The 16,908-nt window shown below is 51.8% G+C and overlaps 1 protein-coding gene across 4 annotated transcripts in view; it reads left to right on the forward strand.

Moving 5' to 3' along the window:
- The first annotated feature begins 3,565 nt into the window (after window positions 1-3,565).
- Window positions 3,566-16,908, forward strand: part of REXO1 (RNA exonuclease 1 homolog) — a 42,787-nt gene continuing 29,444 nt past the window's right edge. For 2 of the 4 annotated variants that reach the window (XM_086627636.1, XM_086627635.1), the window contains exon 1: window positions 3,566-3,752. In XM_086627636.1, the coding sequence (XP_086483762.1) occupies window positions 3,566-3,752 (187 nt within the window). Of the gene's footprint in view, window positions 3,753-10,123; window positions 10,224-16,908 lie in introns of those variants that run through there. The other 2 variants (XM_086627637.1, XM_086627638.1) reach the window with 2 other exon arrangements.

Raw genomic sequence — 16,908 nt, forward strand, 5'->3', positions numbered from 1 at the left:
GGAGCACCCCTGGGAGGCTGGAGCATCCCTTTGGGGGGCCAGGAGCACTCTTGGGGGGCTGGAGTATCCCCTCGGGGGGCCAGGAGCAGCCTTGGGGGGCTGGAGTGTCCCCTCAGGTAGCCAGGAGCACCCCTGGGGGGCTGGAGCATCCCCTCGGGGGGCCAGGAGCAGCCTTAGGGGGCTGGGAGCACTCTTGAGGAGCTGTAGCATCCTCCCTGGGCTGGTCAATACCCAGCAGGTCGGGGCTGGGCAGCGTGGGATGCAGCAGCTGGGCCATTGCCCCAGGATGTGGATGGGCTTATGGGGTGTCATGGAGCACCCCTGGCCGTGGGGGTGCTGGGGGGCGAGCAGGGTGCTGCAGCAGGACCGGGGAGGAGTCTCCCATGGGGCACCTGGACCGTGGAGGGACCCACATGGGTGGTACCAGGATGGGGGTACCAGGATGGTATCACCCCGCGCACCAGATATCCCAGCCCTGCAAAGAGACAGCCCTTTGTGAGGACGTTTTAGCAGCTCTGAGGAAGCCCCTGTTCTCCCATCATCCCATTTCTTTCTCCAGCTTCGGAAACCCCCGGCTGGTCCCTTGTGCCGGGGCCGTGTCGGGACGAGAGGAAAGTTCCTGCGTCGATGCAGAGCAAACCTGTAACCCCCACTGTGGGGATGGGAAACCTGCCCTGGGAGATGCTTTTTGACAGTGATGCAAAACAAGAAGCAGGGAGCAGAGGTCTGCAAGGAGGGAGGCTCAACCACATGAGAATCTCGGGCTGGTTTCCCTTTTTTTTTGGCTCTATTCTCTCCAAAAATTCGACCTAATTCATCAGGCCATGGGTTTATCATGGGGTGGGGATCGGCTGCAGGGAGGCAGGGATTCACTCCCCGCAGGAGCTGCTTCGCCTGCAGCTGGGCCTGTGCTGGTGGGTGGGGGGAAGGTTTTGGGGACACCAGGAGGCTGGATCCGACCTCCTCCCCTGGGGAGCAAACCAGGAGCACCCTCCACGGCAGGTCTGGAGCCACATTTCAGGGTCGCATCCTCTGTTCAGTCCCTGCTGTGTCGGGGAAGCCCAGCACAGTGTGAGGTCTCCCTGGCACGGGGAGCAGGTCCTCGTGTCACCCAGCAGTAATTGACTGCGGTGGGCATGGGTTCAGCTCAGATGCGGTGGCATCCCTCTGCCCGGCTCTCTCCGGGAAGGAGAGGAGCAAAAGCGAGGAGAGACGCGCTGCCTCTTGTCCCATGCGGGGACCCAAGGTGCTGTGACAACCCTACCACGTGCCCGAAACCTGTCCCAAAGTTGTCCCCCTCCTTAACTGAAATGGGAGCACTTGGCACATGAGCCATGTGAGGAGGCAGAGCGAGGATCAGCCAAGCGTCCCGGGGGGACAAGGGGCTCGGGAAATCGCCTCATTTCTTTGCAGAGGGGTTGGGAGCTTTTGGGAGGAGGGGGGGAGATCAGGTCAGTCTTGGGGATCCTCCAATCTGGGAGGGTGAGGTGGGGGGTGCAGGTCCTTGGCACGGTTGGAGGGAATCGTTTGGGGTGCTCAGATCACAGAATCATAGAATCATGGAATCGTTTGGGTTGGAAGGGACCTCAAAGATCATCCAGTTCCAACCCCCCTGCCATGGATCCACCAGGATGAGTGAATTTGGGGGTCCCTGTTCTCAGACGGGCTGCCTCAGTAACCACCAAGACCTTTCCCAGCGCTACTAACTGGAAGCAGAGTGGGCATCCCAGTTACACTGAGCTGCCCTTTTCCTTGTGGGGAACCAAAAGCATAGCCAAGACTGGCCTGAATCAATTTTGGGCAGTTTTCCCATGTGGGGAAACAGAAAGGGACAGGTGTGGACAGAAATGAATGGTTTCTTTTACATTATTTCACTTTATTTTGCCAGCTTGTGAGTTGAGCAAGCATGGGGCAAGAATTAGAAGGGAGGGAAATAACGTTACTCAGCATGTGTCTGTGCATGTGGTCTTTGTAGAGTCCTCCTCTCCATTACAGCTGAAGTTATATAAACCAGATTTATCTATATCATAAAAATAAAAATGCTTTCCGGGGTTTTTTTTTGGGAAAGAATAGCTTGCTTTTCTAGCACTTGTGGGAGGGAGGGAGCCGGCTGGCAGGAGCGTGGGTGGGGATGCTCAGCACGAGCCCTCTCTGGGTACCTTGCAGAGCACCTTGTGCCAGTTGCATGCTTCTGCTGGAGGGAAGGCTGTTGATCATCCGGTGTTTCCCGCTTTTTGAAAGCTTTTTGTTAATTATTCTGGTTTCCTGGGGCCGACAGCTGCTCACCCCCAAAGCTCGGCAGTGCTGGGACATGGGTCTCCTGCTCGCTCCCCGCTGCGCCTTGACCAGGCTCGGTGGTGGGTTCCTCCACCGACGTCCTCAGCTCCTGGGCTTGCTCTGCCGGGAGCGATGCGTAGGGAGGAGGCGGCATCACCGCCTCGCTGCGATGCCACAGCCGAAGATAAAGCGGTGGGTTTGGTTTTTAAGACCACTATGAAGCGCGACTCCTCCTTGAGCGCCCTCCTGCACTGCCCTGGCGCTTTCCGCCCTCTCTCCCACCCCTCCGTTCCCAAGCGATGAGGCTGTTCTGGATCACCCCTTCTCTCCGGGCTGGGATTCCGGCTCCACTTAACGGGATTTCTCCCTGAAGGGCTGGGCCGCCTGCCGGCACTGCAGAACAGCCTCACCTGCTGACGGTGCAGACCCCCTTCTCCCAAAACGCAAGGCAGGGGCAGCGCCGAGTCATTCCCAGGGGCTGCACGTGCCCCTCACCTGCTCGACCCCCCCCCCCCCCGGGCCAGCTCTAAGCCCCGCTCCAACAAACTGCCGTTACCGCGTGCCTCAGTTTCCCCACTGCTAAACACGGGGGTGGCGCTCGCCCGGGGGAGGGCCGGCACCGAACCGGTCCGTTCCTCTGCGTGGGCTCCTTCCACCAGGACCTGCCGCTGCTCTCTCTCGCAGGCCGAGGCCGCGCGGGGGCGGTGGGCACCAGGAGCCCGGGGCCGCCCCGGCGGAGGGACGTGGAGGCGTCCGGTGGAGCAGCGGCGGCATCGGGGCCCGCACCCGCCTCCCCGGCGCCCTCCGCTCGGGGGGAGCGGGCCAAACCGGCGGAGCTCGGAGGTGGCTCCGCCACACCGGTCACGTTCCCGCCGTGCCGCCGGGAGCGCGACGGGCCGCCAGCCCCGGGGGCGAGCCCGGCCGCCGGGACCGACCCGCGCCGGTGCCCCCCGCGGCGCCGCCGGTGCTCCCGGGCCCGCTGAGGGGAGCGGGGGGGCGGCGGACCGGGCTCGCCTCAGCGCAGGCGGCCCCCCCCCCAGCGGCCATTTCCCCCCCGCTCCCGCCGCGCCCCCTTCTCCCGCCCCCTCAGCGCCGGCCCCGCCTCGCGCTCCGCTCAGGCGCGCCGCGGGCAGCCCCGTGCGGGCAGCGGCGTCGCGGGGGCCTCAGCGCCGGGCCTGGCGCTCCCAAGATGGCGGCGGCGCCGGCGCTGTGAGGCGGGAGCGCGTCGCCGCTGCCGTCCCCGCCCGCGCCGCTTCTCCCCTCCTCCTCTCCCCGGCGGCCCGGCGGGATGCTGAGATCCACCGGCTACTTCCGCGGCATCGACTGCCCCTTCCTCAGCGCCGGGGGGCCGCGCGGGGGCCCGCCCTGTCGCCGGCCCTACTGCCACTTCCGGCACCCCCCGGCGGCGGCGGCCGCGGCGCGGTGCGGAGCCTCTGGCGGTCCCGGCGCGGGGGTCGCGCTCGGCCACGGCGCAGGTACGGCCCCGGCCCGGCCCGGCCCGCCGGGTCGCGGTACCTCCTTCCCCGTCCTCTGTCTCTCCCCCCCCCGCGGGCGGTGGCTGCTCCCGGCCCTGCGCCGCCCTCCGCCCCGGTCCTGCCGTCCCCCGCCGGGATTGCCCCCCCGCGGCAGGGTGTGCTCCCCCCGCGGCAAGGACAGGCCCAGGGCCTGAATCTGCCTCCCCTGAATCCCACCTGCTCCCAGGGCTCGGGTGGTGCTCCCGCTCCAGCCCCTCTCCAGTGGGGTGTCCCCACGGGGGTCTGTAAGCATCATCCAGGTGGGGCACGTGGGTCCCCCCGACCCCTCAGCTGTCGCGTCTGCTTGTGCCCAGCCTTGTCTGGGCTCCGGGCCCCCTCGCTCGTCACCCTGCTGCCTCCAAAGGAGGGTCTGAAGGGCCTTTTCTGAGATGGGGGTCTCATCATCATCATCAATCACATCCCACAGTTGCAGTGTGACACGTGAGCGGTGGGCAGCAGCTTTCCAAAGTGTCCGATGGCCTGAGGACAGCCCGTCTCGTCGCCAGGATGGAGGCTGCAGAAGGGCAGCTCTGTTTGATCCCGTTCTTTGTCCCCCCGGGCAGCCCGGCTCGCCTGGCGATGAGGTGTCAGGGCAGGCTCGGGCCTCTGCCAAGAGCTGCTGCGCTGTCACAACCCTTCAGGAGGTGCACGGCTTTTGGGAGCTGGAGGGGATGTGTTCTCCAGTCCAGTGCCGTGAGGCAGGTCCTGCTGGTGGGGTGTCACGGGGTCCTGGGGTGAGCCGGGCCCCTCCCGGTGAGGGACTTGAGTTAGGCATGGAGTGCTGCAGGTTTCTCAAATGAAGCTTGGCTACAAAAAAGAGAGCGAGCTGTTGTTCTCCTCTGTTCTTCCAACAGCTCTTGATGTTTTACTTACAGTCATTATTTGCTGATCTGCTTATTTTAGTTAGAGAGAAAAGCCTTCATTCTTCTCCCTAGAAGAAGGGCATGTAGTGAGAGGACACGGGGCAATGGCTTTAAACTGAAAGAGGGGAGATTTCGATGGGATCTAAGGAAGAAATTCTTCCCTCTGAGGGTGGTGAGGCACTGGCACAGGTTGCCCAGAGAAGCTGTGACTGCCCCATCCCTAGCAGTGCTCAAGGCCAGGTTGGATGAGGCTTTGAGCAACCTGGTGTAGTGGGAGGTGTCCCTGCCCATGGCAGGGGGGTTGGAACTGGATGGTCTTGAAGGTCCCTTCCAACCCAAACCATTCCATGATTCCATGAATGCTGCTTGCTTTCTGCTAAAGCCTTGTTATTTCAGTTAGGTATACTTGCTAGTGTGTGTGGTCTCTAGCAACCTGAAGCAGAAGTTGTCAAAATAAAGCACAACTTGTTGCGTGTTTTCTGTGCCTGCTTAATTTTGGGTTATTCACAAGTCTGGAAGATGATTAATTCTTTGTGTCTTTTGGTTACCAGCTCAACTTACCACGACTGTGGTTTAAAATAGAGGAAGCATATTCAGGGCTGGCACAGGCAGACAGATACCATATTAGAAAGACAAAAGTTTTTGCCTCTTCTCAGTGTTCTTTTGAGTTTGAAAAGCTCCCTAGAGCCCTTTAAGATGGTCTTCTAGATGCTTGATATTATAATTATCTTTCAGTTACTATTCCTGTTCATCTTTAAATATCTGTAGAGTGTCAGTTTTGGAACTAGATTTGCTCATTTTGTTCCGCCACCTGAAACAGATGCTGCTGTATGAAACAAAAGCTGGTGCTGGTTTTGATTTTCGAAATGGGGAAATGAAGGTTCATCTTCTTAAAACCTCCTGGTGCACCTGGAAAGCATGTGCAGCTTTTAATACTGGATAAAAAGTGTTAATGCAAGAGCGGAGCGTGAATGACAAGAAAGAAATTCTCCTGATGTCTTGCTAGGCCTGGCTTGGAGGTGTTAGTGACCCAGGAGAAAAAGCGTGTGTTTTGGGGAGGGAGAGCGCTTCGCTCGCTGTGTTGTGGCTCTTAGAGGAGCTCTGGCTTTTGGAAAACAAAAGCTGCAGTCTGGTTTTGGAGAGGAACTTTTTCCAAGGGCGTGTGGTGACAGGACACGGGGCAATGGCTTTAAACTGAAAGAGGGGAGATTTCGATGGGATCTAAGGAAGAAATTTTTCACTGTGAGGGTGCGGAGGCACTGGTGCAGGTTGCCCAGAGAAGTTGTGGCTGCCCCATCCCTGGAAGTGTTCAAGGCCAGGTTGGATGGGGCTTTGAGCAACCTGGTGTAGCGGGAGGTATCCCTGCCCATGGCAGGGGGGTTGGAACTAGATTGTCTTTGAGGTCCTTTCCAACCCTAACTGTTCCATCATTCTGTGATTTCCTAGCTGAAGTGTCTGCCACTTGGGAAAGAAGCAGATTTGTGAGGCTCCACTTCCAGCCCGCTGCCTCCCACTCCCCGCAGCCGGCTCAGCGCGTGCTCCTGCCCTCTTTCCCAAACCCTTGGCATCTGACACATGGCATGGCCATCATAACCAAGGATCTGTCAGTTCTGCCTCAGCTTAATGTGGGGCTTGGGCCATTTTTTCCATGTTGATTTCGATAGAGGAACGGAACATGAGTGAAGAAGCTACTGCGAAATGTGGTTTCAGAAAGCACTTCAGCGGGGTGTATAAGGTGCCTGGTTTCCACAGGAGCAGGAGGTGCTTTTGCAGTTATTTTTTAAGCAGTGCTATGGCTGAGCTTCATCAGAAGGGTTCAGGTTGGAGTGCTCCTGTCTTTTCCTCTCGCTGCCTGAAGCTCACCTAGCCTGGAAGGATGTGTTTAAGCTTTACACTAGAGGGTGTAGTAGTTTAGCTGCCAGCCAGGCAACCATCTTCTTGAAAGCAGGTTCTCAGTCCACCATAAGTTGTTCCCTGTCAGGGAATCTGCCTGTCTGGTTTTAAAGTGGCCTTACAACAGGGCACTTGGGCATTTTTGACCTATTTAATCACCTCACTTGATAAATAAGCTTTAAAAGCATATTTTTTTTTGCCAAAGCAGGTGGGTACCTGAACCAAGAGCTGCAGTGTGGATCTGTGTTTTCTGGAATAGTGCCTAGAAAAAAGGATAACATCTGAAGTATCAGCCTGCTGAACATATTGATTCAAGGCTGATGTTGACTTGGATGTTTGAGGATCACTGTAGGACTGACAGTAACTCCGAAACTCTTGGTGGATCTTCCATAGGCATGAGAGTAGCTGTTGCAAGCTGAGGAGTGGAGCTGGCCTTGCCAGGCTGCGGTGGGAGGAGGCGATGGACACGTGCCAGATGGAGCAGCGAGGAAGTGAAAAGAGAAATTGGTGGGATGTAGCACTGTTCCCCTTTTCTTTGCCCTCTCACCATTCCAGGCTTCCTGAGGAGTGTGACATCCCGTTGTTTGTAATAAATGATCCTTATTTTTTTAATGCAGTGTTGTCACGGTCCCAACCACTGGGAGACAGTGGTGAAGAGGCCTCCGTGCCTGTCAGGGGATCAGCAGCAGCAGGAGGACTGAGTTTTCCCCACTCGTGTTGCTACCTGTGCATGGCAGGCCTTCCCTTTCCTTCCCCTCGGAAAGCAGCTCAGTAAATACAAACTTGTCAGGTGAGGAGGGAACTGGCACGATGCGTCTGGTCCGTAGGGCACGTCTGAACTGGGTGCTGAAACACGTGATACTCCATGTGGGAAATCCAGTCCAGTGTCTTTACTGCAAGTATCTGCCTGCGTGGTAGAAGAGCGTGGCTACCTGGAGGCTTGTGGAAATTCAGGGCTGGCTGGAAGCTGAGTGAGGCGCTGGGGTGGGAGCATGCACCCATGTGGTAGTGTTTGTGGGCTGAGAAATGGGACGGGAGCTTGTGCTGGACTGGGAATCTGGAGATTGCAAATTCTAGTCCTGACTGGGCTGAAGTGCTTTTTCCATCTACAAAATGCCTAAACCCCACCTGCTTCAGAGCAGGATGAAAAGGTATTGAGTGCGTGTGAAGTGCTTTGAAAGCGCGCTGTGTAAGTAGGAGGGAAGAACTGCCTTCGGTCCTAAAAGCGTCTCTTTGAGAGCTGTAGAGGAGAAAAATAGGTCTCTCTTTAAAGTCTAGGTCCTGAGTATGCTGAAAGCCATAAAAGAAGCATAATATATCTCTTCATAAATATCTTAAGGAAACCGGCTCTTTGGTTTGCTGGTTTTGATGGTAGCTGTCAGGAGATGCTTAAAAGGTGGATGTTTTTTGAACCCGAGCAGAAAGCTGCAGCCGGGCCTGGAGGTCGGAGTTCTTTGTCTGCTCTGATCCTGGTGTGATGGAAGAGCAAAGCTTTCAGCACCCTGCCTTGAAATACTTTATTCTAGAGCGGTGCGTACCGCCAGTTGCGCAGCAGTTTTCTGGTATGGTCCAAAGCTTGTGGAGCGGTTTTCTTGCTGTGTGAATTTTCTTTTTGGACAGGTAAGGCTTTCCAGATGAGATCTGGGTTGTGTCTTTGACAGGGGACTGGATGGGTTTGTGTGGTACCATCCACCGACAGAGCTTTACCTCTCTCTGTGATTTCCAGTACCCAGCCCACGAGTAATCTGCTGTAACACTGGTTGGCTCCTGTTTGCCCAGTCAGGTGCAGAGAAATCCTCGGGCTTATCTCCCCAGCTTGAGCTCTGTTGATCCCGTCGCTGGTGGAGGAAGGCACTTCCCCTCTCCATGCTTCGAAGTCTTCAGCTGAAAAACAGCCACGTGGGATGGCTGTGACTTGTGTATAAAACGCTGTGCAAAACGATACTTTAAATGTAAAACCCCAACTTCAATCATCCTCAGCCGACGTGTCACCATAAAATGGAGGCTGTTGTCTTCTTCACCGGTCAGGTTCTTCGTACCGCACGTTGCTGAGGGGCTGCACGTTGGGTGTTTGGTGGGAGCAGCCTCTCTGCACTGAGCCTGCCTTTGCGGTGCTTGTATGGGAGAGCGGGTTCACGCCACGTGTAGAAAGGTCGGAAAAAAGGCTTTTAACGGCTGCATTTTCCTTCCTGTGGTTGATGTTGTACAAGATCAGCTTCGTGTAGGAAAGAGCTTTTATTACTGCATTCGCTACAGGGAAATTGAAGGAGCAAAAGTGGAAACTCATGAACTGCCTTGGGTGTTTCTTCCGTGAGAGAAGAACTCGGGTGGTTCAGTGTCGGGTGCTCTAGTCCCTGAATTGCATGTGGGGGACATGGCTAAGGCTGCGTCTTCCCCCCACATTTGTGTTTAGGACAGTAATTACCAAAGTGTCGCTGGTGGATGTTTTTTTTAACTGAGTTTTGAAATGAAGAATAGAAAACCCTCTTGACGGTAAGGTCAGGACATGTGTCTTCATGTCAAGCAGCGTCTTGGCTTTCCAGCGGTGAGGGACCTCTTGTTTGACTAAATTGTCCGTTAGGGCAGGTGTCCTGTGGGTGGGCCGGTGCAGCTGCCTTGGCGCGTCGGGATTTCAGTGTGGGCTGATAGGGCACTTCTGATTTTTGGTCTTTCTGCACGTGGTCGTGTGGCTGTGGGGAGATTCGGCCCTGAGCTTCCACGCGGCTCTTCCTCGCTCCAGTTACAGACGTGTGAAAAGCAAGAGGTGGGAGCAAATCTTCTCTGTCAAGCCCGAAGGATTTTGAAGGCCAAAGGTGCAGTGACCTGCCTGGGCTGGTGCACTAGCCTTGTGCTGGTGTTTGCGAGCTCCGGGCTCCTCTCCGCCTGCCACAGGAGCCCTTGGTCTGCTTTTAATGAATTTCTCTCTCCAGTGTGGAATATCTGACATTTAAATGCATCCTCTATGATTCTTTTTCCTCTAGTCGACCGCCGCAGTGCTGCGTTGGTGCTGGAGAAGCAGAAAGCACAATTTGCTAGCCTGGGGTTTCCCAAACCACTTTCCCTGGACTAGATGAGGCAGGTCGGAGGAGCCGGGGCGGTGGGTCGGCTCACGTCATACCGGAGCACGGCCAGGCACGCACCGACAGGCAGGGCCAGGTCGCTTCCCTGCCCTGCCTGCAGCTTCCTTCCCCGCTGGGGCCAAGCGTGGGCCGCAGGGCTGGAGAAGTGGGGTGGTGTTGGGCTCCAGCGGCGGAGCCCGGTGAGCCCAGGGGGTCGCCGTTTGGGAAACCACTGTATTTGCCAGCTGGCGTTGCTCGAATCGAGTAAAAAGCAACGTTTGCAGTTGGGGGAAGGGGGGAAGTACGATGTCAAAAAATTCCCCAAGATGATCGTGGTAGCACTAGGAAAGAAGAAACCAGCCAAAAAGCCCCTGCAGACACCTGAGTAAAACCCCATCCGACTGGGGAGTAAATGAGGGTGAAGGCGGGACTTGGGGTTGGTACGTCCTGCCCTAATTATCTCTGCAGCCCAGAAAGTGCTGTGTCAGCACATGGTCAGCGCTATTTTGTGCCATAAGCCTTTGCCGGAGTGTCTTAGCAGTGCCAAGCAGATATTCCAAGCCTCAAGTACGGCATGAACAAATATCTGCAATATTTATTAACCGCGGGGAGCTCAGGTAAGTCTTGGAAGTTTTTGGCTGGCTGGGGAGTGAAGTCGTGCTGTGGGGTGAAGAAGGAGCTGCGGGAGAAGCGCCTTCTCCAGAGGGACTTCCACGTGTCAGCCATTCATTCCACGTGCGACTTTGCTCCTCAGGGTTGCGTCTGCCTCTGAGGTACATGGACTATGCAAAAACTCAGCTCAGCGTTGGAGGGTTTAGTCGCACAAGGATTTTTGTTTCTCTGTGAGATCCGACTTTTTTATTAAAGAGAGGATCTGTGCTGGGAACCGGTAAGTTCGCTGGTTGAGAGTCTGCGGAGCTGCAGGTGTCCAAGTCGTGAAGGAGCTGCGAACTATTCATTCCAGTTTTGAGTTAACTAAAGCCAGACGGGTTTTAAAACCAGTTTAAGTTTTGATTTTAGTCCTTCATAAGTCACAGCGGATGATTTTACATGTAACACGACTTGAAAGTTGCTTTCCTTTAGTTTTTAGCTTTGTTTTTCAGAGCGTCCAGTTGTCCCTGTATTGAAATACTGTTGGTTCTTTTTTTCTTAAATGGGAGTTCTTCACCCGAAATAGTTAAAGAAAATAAGACAGGTGTTGAGAAGATAGCTTATCTTGAGCGAGCCAGAGAAAGGCTGGAAAATTAAGGGACTGGTGGGTGAGGAGTAGTGTTACTGCTTGTGACCATGCTGGTCAAAGAAATTTTTCAAGGCAGAGCTGAATAGAGAGAAAAGACGACACCAGGATACTTGAATTATTTCTTTTTTTTTCCTTCTGCTTTTTTGAAAAGAAGACTAGTTCTACTCATTAAGTTTTGGAGTAGATGCTTGGTTTTACCTAGCACTTGTACTGGAGATGTGGAAATGTTTTCTGATCCTTTTTCTCAGAAACAGAAAAAATAAGTCTCCGTTAATTTTTTCTTTTTTCCAAACAGAATTTCAACTTTTCTTGTATATTGAGGAATAACTTTAAAGCTAAAATGAGAGAGGGAATGGAAAGATCTCCAAAGAATCCAAACATTGACTGTCCAGATTAATGTATCCTCGATTTTAAAACGGTGAGACACCTTCTAGCCTGTGTGATGACAGGCTGTGGGGTCGGGGGAGCCGCGTGGGGAGCAGTCGCGATATTTGGGATGCCAGCCTTTGCTCTCTGCCCCTCTCCTGGCAAATACACCAGGTACGTTTCTCAGGTGCTTTCCTAGGTCGTGGGAGAAATGGGACAATGGTGTGATTTCCTCTTAGGAAAACATGACATTTATCACGGATCCTGACACGCCTCTGGTGCTCTTTGCCTACCGCGGTTGTTTTAGCACCGGAGCGGGTGGGACTGTAAATCACTGTGGCAATGGAGGAATGTAAATTATGGCTTTTGCATGGGCCACACCGTCTTGTTCTGGCTTTTGCATCCTCGGATTTAACTGGTGGTGCTGTGTGAAGCAGTGGCGGTCCCAGCTGTCCTCCAGGACACTCTGTGAGGCTATCGAGAGGGTGTAGCTACCATATTGAATAGGCTTGAGGACCTTTTAGGTGCCTCTTCTGCTGTGACAGAGGCAAAACTGCACAAGTTGTGTTTTCTTGGATAAAATTAGGTGGGTGCTGTTTCCCTGGATGTTGCTTTCTGAGCTGCGTTGAGGGTGTGCCCCAACATCCTCCTGTCAAAGCGAGTTTCCTACCCGAGTGAGTTGTTCCCTGAGAACGCTGCCCGCTCGGGAGCGACACGGCCCACGTTGGAGCTGCCCCCTTGCTGGATCGAACCCACTCGGGCAGGTCCGGGTCTCCTCTCTTGGCCACAGCATGTCTGGAGTCTTGGGTGGCTGAGCTGAGAAAACAGCTTATGACTTGTCCAAGGATGATGTCTGGCTCCCCCTGTTCCTCAGTGTGATCCACCCCTCCCTGTGTCAGTTGTGGCACCCTCCAGTGAACCCCCTGGTCAACCAGTTCAGCCCACCGAGAGAGTCCTTCGTCGGCACGGAGCGCGTCCGCTGGCTGACAACATCTGGTGAAACCCTGCCCTGGCCTTAAGCAGGCTGTGTCGCAGCAGGTTTAAAAATACCGCGGTGTGATGGATGACCGTTCAGACTTTTTTCAGCCTTGCTAATATAAGACTTTCTTTTCTCGTATTTGCTTCTTTTTTTCCACTAAAGAAATGACTGTGTTGGCTCACGATGTACTTTGACCCTGTGGCATCAAATACGTCTCCTGGAGTAACAAGTGTAAGGAGTGGGGTGCGTAGGGAGAGGCCAGCTTGGACTAGGCTGGCTGTAATACCTCAAACCTTGCTTCTCTGATATTCTTAGACCAGCACAAGGTTATCTATACTTTCAACACTTAATTTCAATAATTAAATTTACTATTTGAAAAGAGCAAGAAGCAAAAATATCATTAGGACTAGGGTTATATTTAAAGTTGAAGAGACATTTTTCTTAGCTGCTCTTACCTGCCCTCCTAACCCATTTACTCTGGATAATTATTTGAAATGTACTATTTTAAATCTCAGTGTTAATTATTTCCAAGTGGTTGGATATTACTGTTAAATTAATTGTTAGAAATTTGCTTTGGGTACTCGCAAATGAGGTCTACGCCAAAAACTGCCATTCCTTTTGCGCTGTTTAATTCTGAAGAGGACCAAAACTCAGCCTGCTGGTAAAGCCTTTTCGAAACACTTTGTTCTCGAGAAATCCCTGCCTCTTCTGTGAAGCATTAAATGAAAAGCTCAAAATAATTTTCAAATGGTGATAATTTTTCTGTAATCGCAAAGGTTGTCCATTTGCTAAGTACTGGCACTGTAAACACAGGCAAGCTGTTAAGCTAACAAAGCTGTTCTGGTGACGTTAAAATAAAAATGCCTCTATTTTTTGTCTCCAAAGAGGTCTCCCAGCAGCTTTCACCTTCCCCATCTCCCGATGAATGCACCTTTTCTTGCCAGCTCCCGGTGACCCAGGGAAGCGGGTGGCTTCGGCAGCAGTGGGTCTTGAAAACATTGGCTGTCTTTTGGCCTGTGCTGGTCCCTCTGCACCTTGGCCAGCAAATCCTTCTGTTTTGAGGTCCTAATTGCCATAAATGCGAAAGTTCCTAGGTTTTGCCTCCCTGCTCAGCAGCACTTATATCTGGAAAGAAGGTGGTTGTCATCCGTGTCCCACGTGTGTGCAAGAGCTTGACTCCTCTTCCCAAACCTGCCGGTTTACAACGACCAGTACCCGTCATACATTTGGGCTTTTCTCTATTTAAAGCATCTGAAGTATGTGTTCTGGTAGGGTGCTTGGGGAAAAAAAGAAAGGCATCTTTTTCTCTAGAATGATTCAGTGTAAAATAAGTTTTAACATCAGACAGGTGACCTTGTACTCCCATTATTCATTGAACGTCAGCCTTTGTTTACTGCCCTCGCCTGCTGCACAAACTGGAAGGACCAGTGTTCAGCATGGAGTCGTTAGCTTATAGAAGCTCTGTAATAAAATAGCTCCACCTCAGAACTGAGGCCTTGTTTCCTAGAAAAAAAATAATTGGCCTTGGTTTTTTTTTAAGAATCTTATTTTTACGTTTCACTCTGCTGAAAGGGCTGATTTAAGTGCCGTTCATTTTCGTGTATTCTAAAGTAGTTGTAGGTTAAATTAGGTGTTCGCTGAGGTCCTGTGTAAATTATTAATAACTTGTTTTGTATAGTCTTGATCTTAACTTCACCTTTTTGTGTCTCAGAAGGACTGTTTCATATGTCTGAGGTACATTAATTTATTAAAATAGTTTATATTTTAAAGAGTGTCCTGATAGCAGCTTAGTTCACAATCCTGTAAGGAGTTGTCATCTCCAGTCTCATTATCTCGTGATTCTCCAAGGACAGTGTAGACTCTCAATTTTGCATCCCTCCAAAAAGAGTTATTTCACTACGTGCTGCCTCTCTCACTCGTTTTCCTTCAGCAGAAATACTGCAGACATCTTGTGTATGGAATAGGAAACCCGGTGTAGTTCATCTTGTGCTAATCTTTACACCGTGAGTATTCATATTAGTGTTTGAAATGGAGGGGCATAAATGCAGAAGCTCTTTTGAATCCTGTGTCCATGTTGTCAGAAGTGGCTGTGGGTATAGCTGGGTGCCTGCCTGCGTGGCACCGGGCTCAGTTGCCTGGAGATCTTTTCCTCTTCTAGGTTCCTGGGAGTGTAATTAGCCAGCTGAAAAGGTGGCCTGATTTCAGATAGCATATTTAATTTCTCTGACTTTAGGAACTTGTGTGTATATGGCTCTCCATATCTCTGTGTGTGTATATATATTTATATATATATATATATATAAAAAAATAAACCCCCCTTCCGTTTCTACTACATTATCTGCAAATGCATCGTGGCCGAAGGTGCCCGTCCTGGCTGGTATTGTGGAGCCCACTTAACGCAAGAGTCTTTTAAGGAAAAGGTAGCTTTTGATCAGCAGCACTTGGGTAACCCATCAGGCCTCCCACACACCTACAAAAGAGCTCTTTCATGACGATATCTCAAAGCCTGCTGGCATTCTTAGAGATTATAATGTATTTTTACATCTGGCCATTCCATTGAAAGAAAACGTGCAAACCAGTTTTGTACCGTAGATGAACAGCAGAGAATCAGACACCAGGTCTCTGCTTTGCTGCTTTCTCTGTATCCCGATATATTTAAAATAGTTTGCTTTTCTGCATGGACAAGATGACTTTTATGTAGTTTGGTTTTGGGTTTTTTTGGTGTGGTAGTGTGTTGGGTTTTTTTTTAATTTTATTTTGGCAAGTTTTTAGATCCAGACTCTGTTCTTGCCACCTAATGCTTATCTCTGCCCAAACTACCAGGCTCTCAGCTGTTCCCCTAATAACGCTTGTGCTAAATTTTAGGTCTCCATCTTGAGTTAGAGGGTGATAGCTGGCTCCTCCCGACTTCATTGCACTGATCTGTACCACCATGGAGTTGGTATTTCACAAAGTGGTGAGAAAGGAGGGTATGGAGGGCTCTCTGTTCTTTAAAAGCTGTTAGACTAATATTTATATCTAATTGTTTTGGTGATCTGTTTACACATACTAGCCTTGATGGTGATGCTGTTTGGATCTAGGTCTGTCCCTGTTTTTCCCCTGTTCCCTGTATTCCTTCATGGTTTCTTTTTTCTGACTAGGCTCTGGATATCGGGCTGTCCGGTGTCCACCATCCATGAGATGCTCTGGTTTGCCACCTTCTCCCTCCTTCCCTCCCCCAGGGTGCCAGCGGTGCTCGGCATTGTAATGGGGAAGAGCAGGCGCTAGCTTCGGAAATGCTCTTTGCATCTTGGTTGTAAAGCACTTTGCAATAAGTAGAAGAGGAGCTAGTTATAGAAATACATCACCTTGTTCCTCTTCCCCCACATTTCTGGTCCTGAGCACGCTCAGACTCTCCTTTGGAAGATGGTGACATCATACTGTGCTTGCCCAGGGTCCCTGCTCAATCAGGAGCTAATTGGTTTGGAAAAAAACTTTGCAAACCCAAGGGAGGAAAAAGTATTTTATGAAACCGCTGCCTTTATTTTAACCCAGTCTCTACTATTCTGCTTCCTTGGAGGCCAGTTCTGCCAACTGCTACGCCAGTTCTCTTCTTATTGCCAAAGGGAGCGTTCATGGATCCTCTCAAAAGCCAAAAAAAAATCCGAGAAAAGACTCAGTCTTATAAAAATAGTAGAAATGGCTCCTGTAAACACTGTTTGTGTCTGGCTGTTACAAGAAATTCTCTCATCCCTCTTAGACCTGAGAAGTGTGTTTGTTTTTTCCAGTCTTTTATCTCTCTGCTTATTGTGTTGTCTTCTACATATTCATGTTGGAAAGCCAGTTTTACTGCTATCCTTCTGGCAAAGAACAAAAGGTTTCTCTGGAATAGCAGCATCCAGAGACACTATGGTAAAACAAGGATTGAAAACTCTTCACAGTCAAAAAGTGGACATTAATTTACCTGTAGGTTGTGTTAGCTTGCTTTATATTGAGGACGGTGAGGCACTGGAAGAGCTTTCCCAGAGAAGTTGTGGCTGCCCCATCCCTGGCAGTGTTCAAGGCCAGGTTGGATGGGGCTTTGGGCAGCCTGGTGTAGTGGAAGGTGTCCCTGCCCATGGCAGGGGGGTTGGAACGAGATGATCTTTGAGGTCCCTTCCAACACAAACCATTCCATGATTCTAGGATTCTATAAACGCAGTCATCTTTATTGCTGGCTTCTTTCACTACTAGTCTAATTTTTCAAGGTGAAGTTATTTTCCTGGCTGTTGTTTGGCAAGCAGGGTGCCTGTCGCTCTGCAGACATGTGGATGATGTCCTTTTCCCTTCCTTTTCACCATGAGTTGGAAAGGTAGATAGGAGAGTTTTGGATACCATGGCAGAAAGTAGAGAGTGTTTATGCTTGTGACAACTGCTCCCATGTCCTTCTCAAGATGAATGTTACAAGATGGGCTTTAACGGGTTCTCCAGTTGTAAGTTGTCCCTTGGACAGGTTGCTTTGGCATTTCCCTATAGTTCCATAGCGTGGACCATTGCCCACCGAAAGCTCTACTGCAGAGCTGTGGTCGGAAGAGCCACACGATGTGGTCAAAGCGAATCTTCTGTTCGTAGCCCTAGAAATGCCTGTGTAAGAGAGACCACCGAAGGGAGCTGTCTGAAAAGGCAGATGCCAGAAAAGAGAAATGTTCTGGGTGTTTAATATTCCTGTCTTGGTGGTGGTTTTGTGTGGTTGAGTTGT

Source organism: Tauraco erythrolophus, chromosome 28, assembly GCF_009769465.1.
Source record: "Tauraco erythrolophus isolate bTauEry1 chromosome 28, bTauEry1.pri, whole genome shotgun sequence".
Classification (NCBI taxonomy): domain Eukaryota; kingdom Metazoa; phylum Chordata; class Aves; order Musophagiformes; family Musophagidae; genus Tauraco; species Tauraco erythrolophus.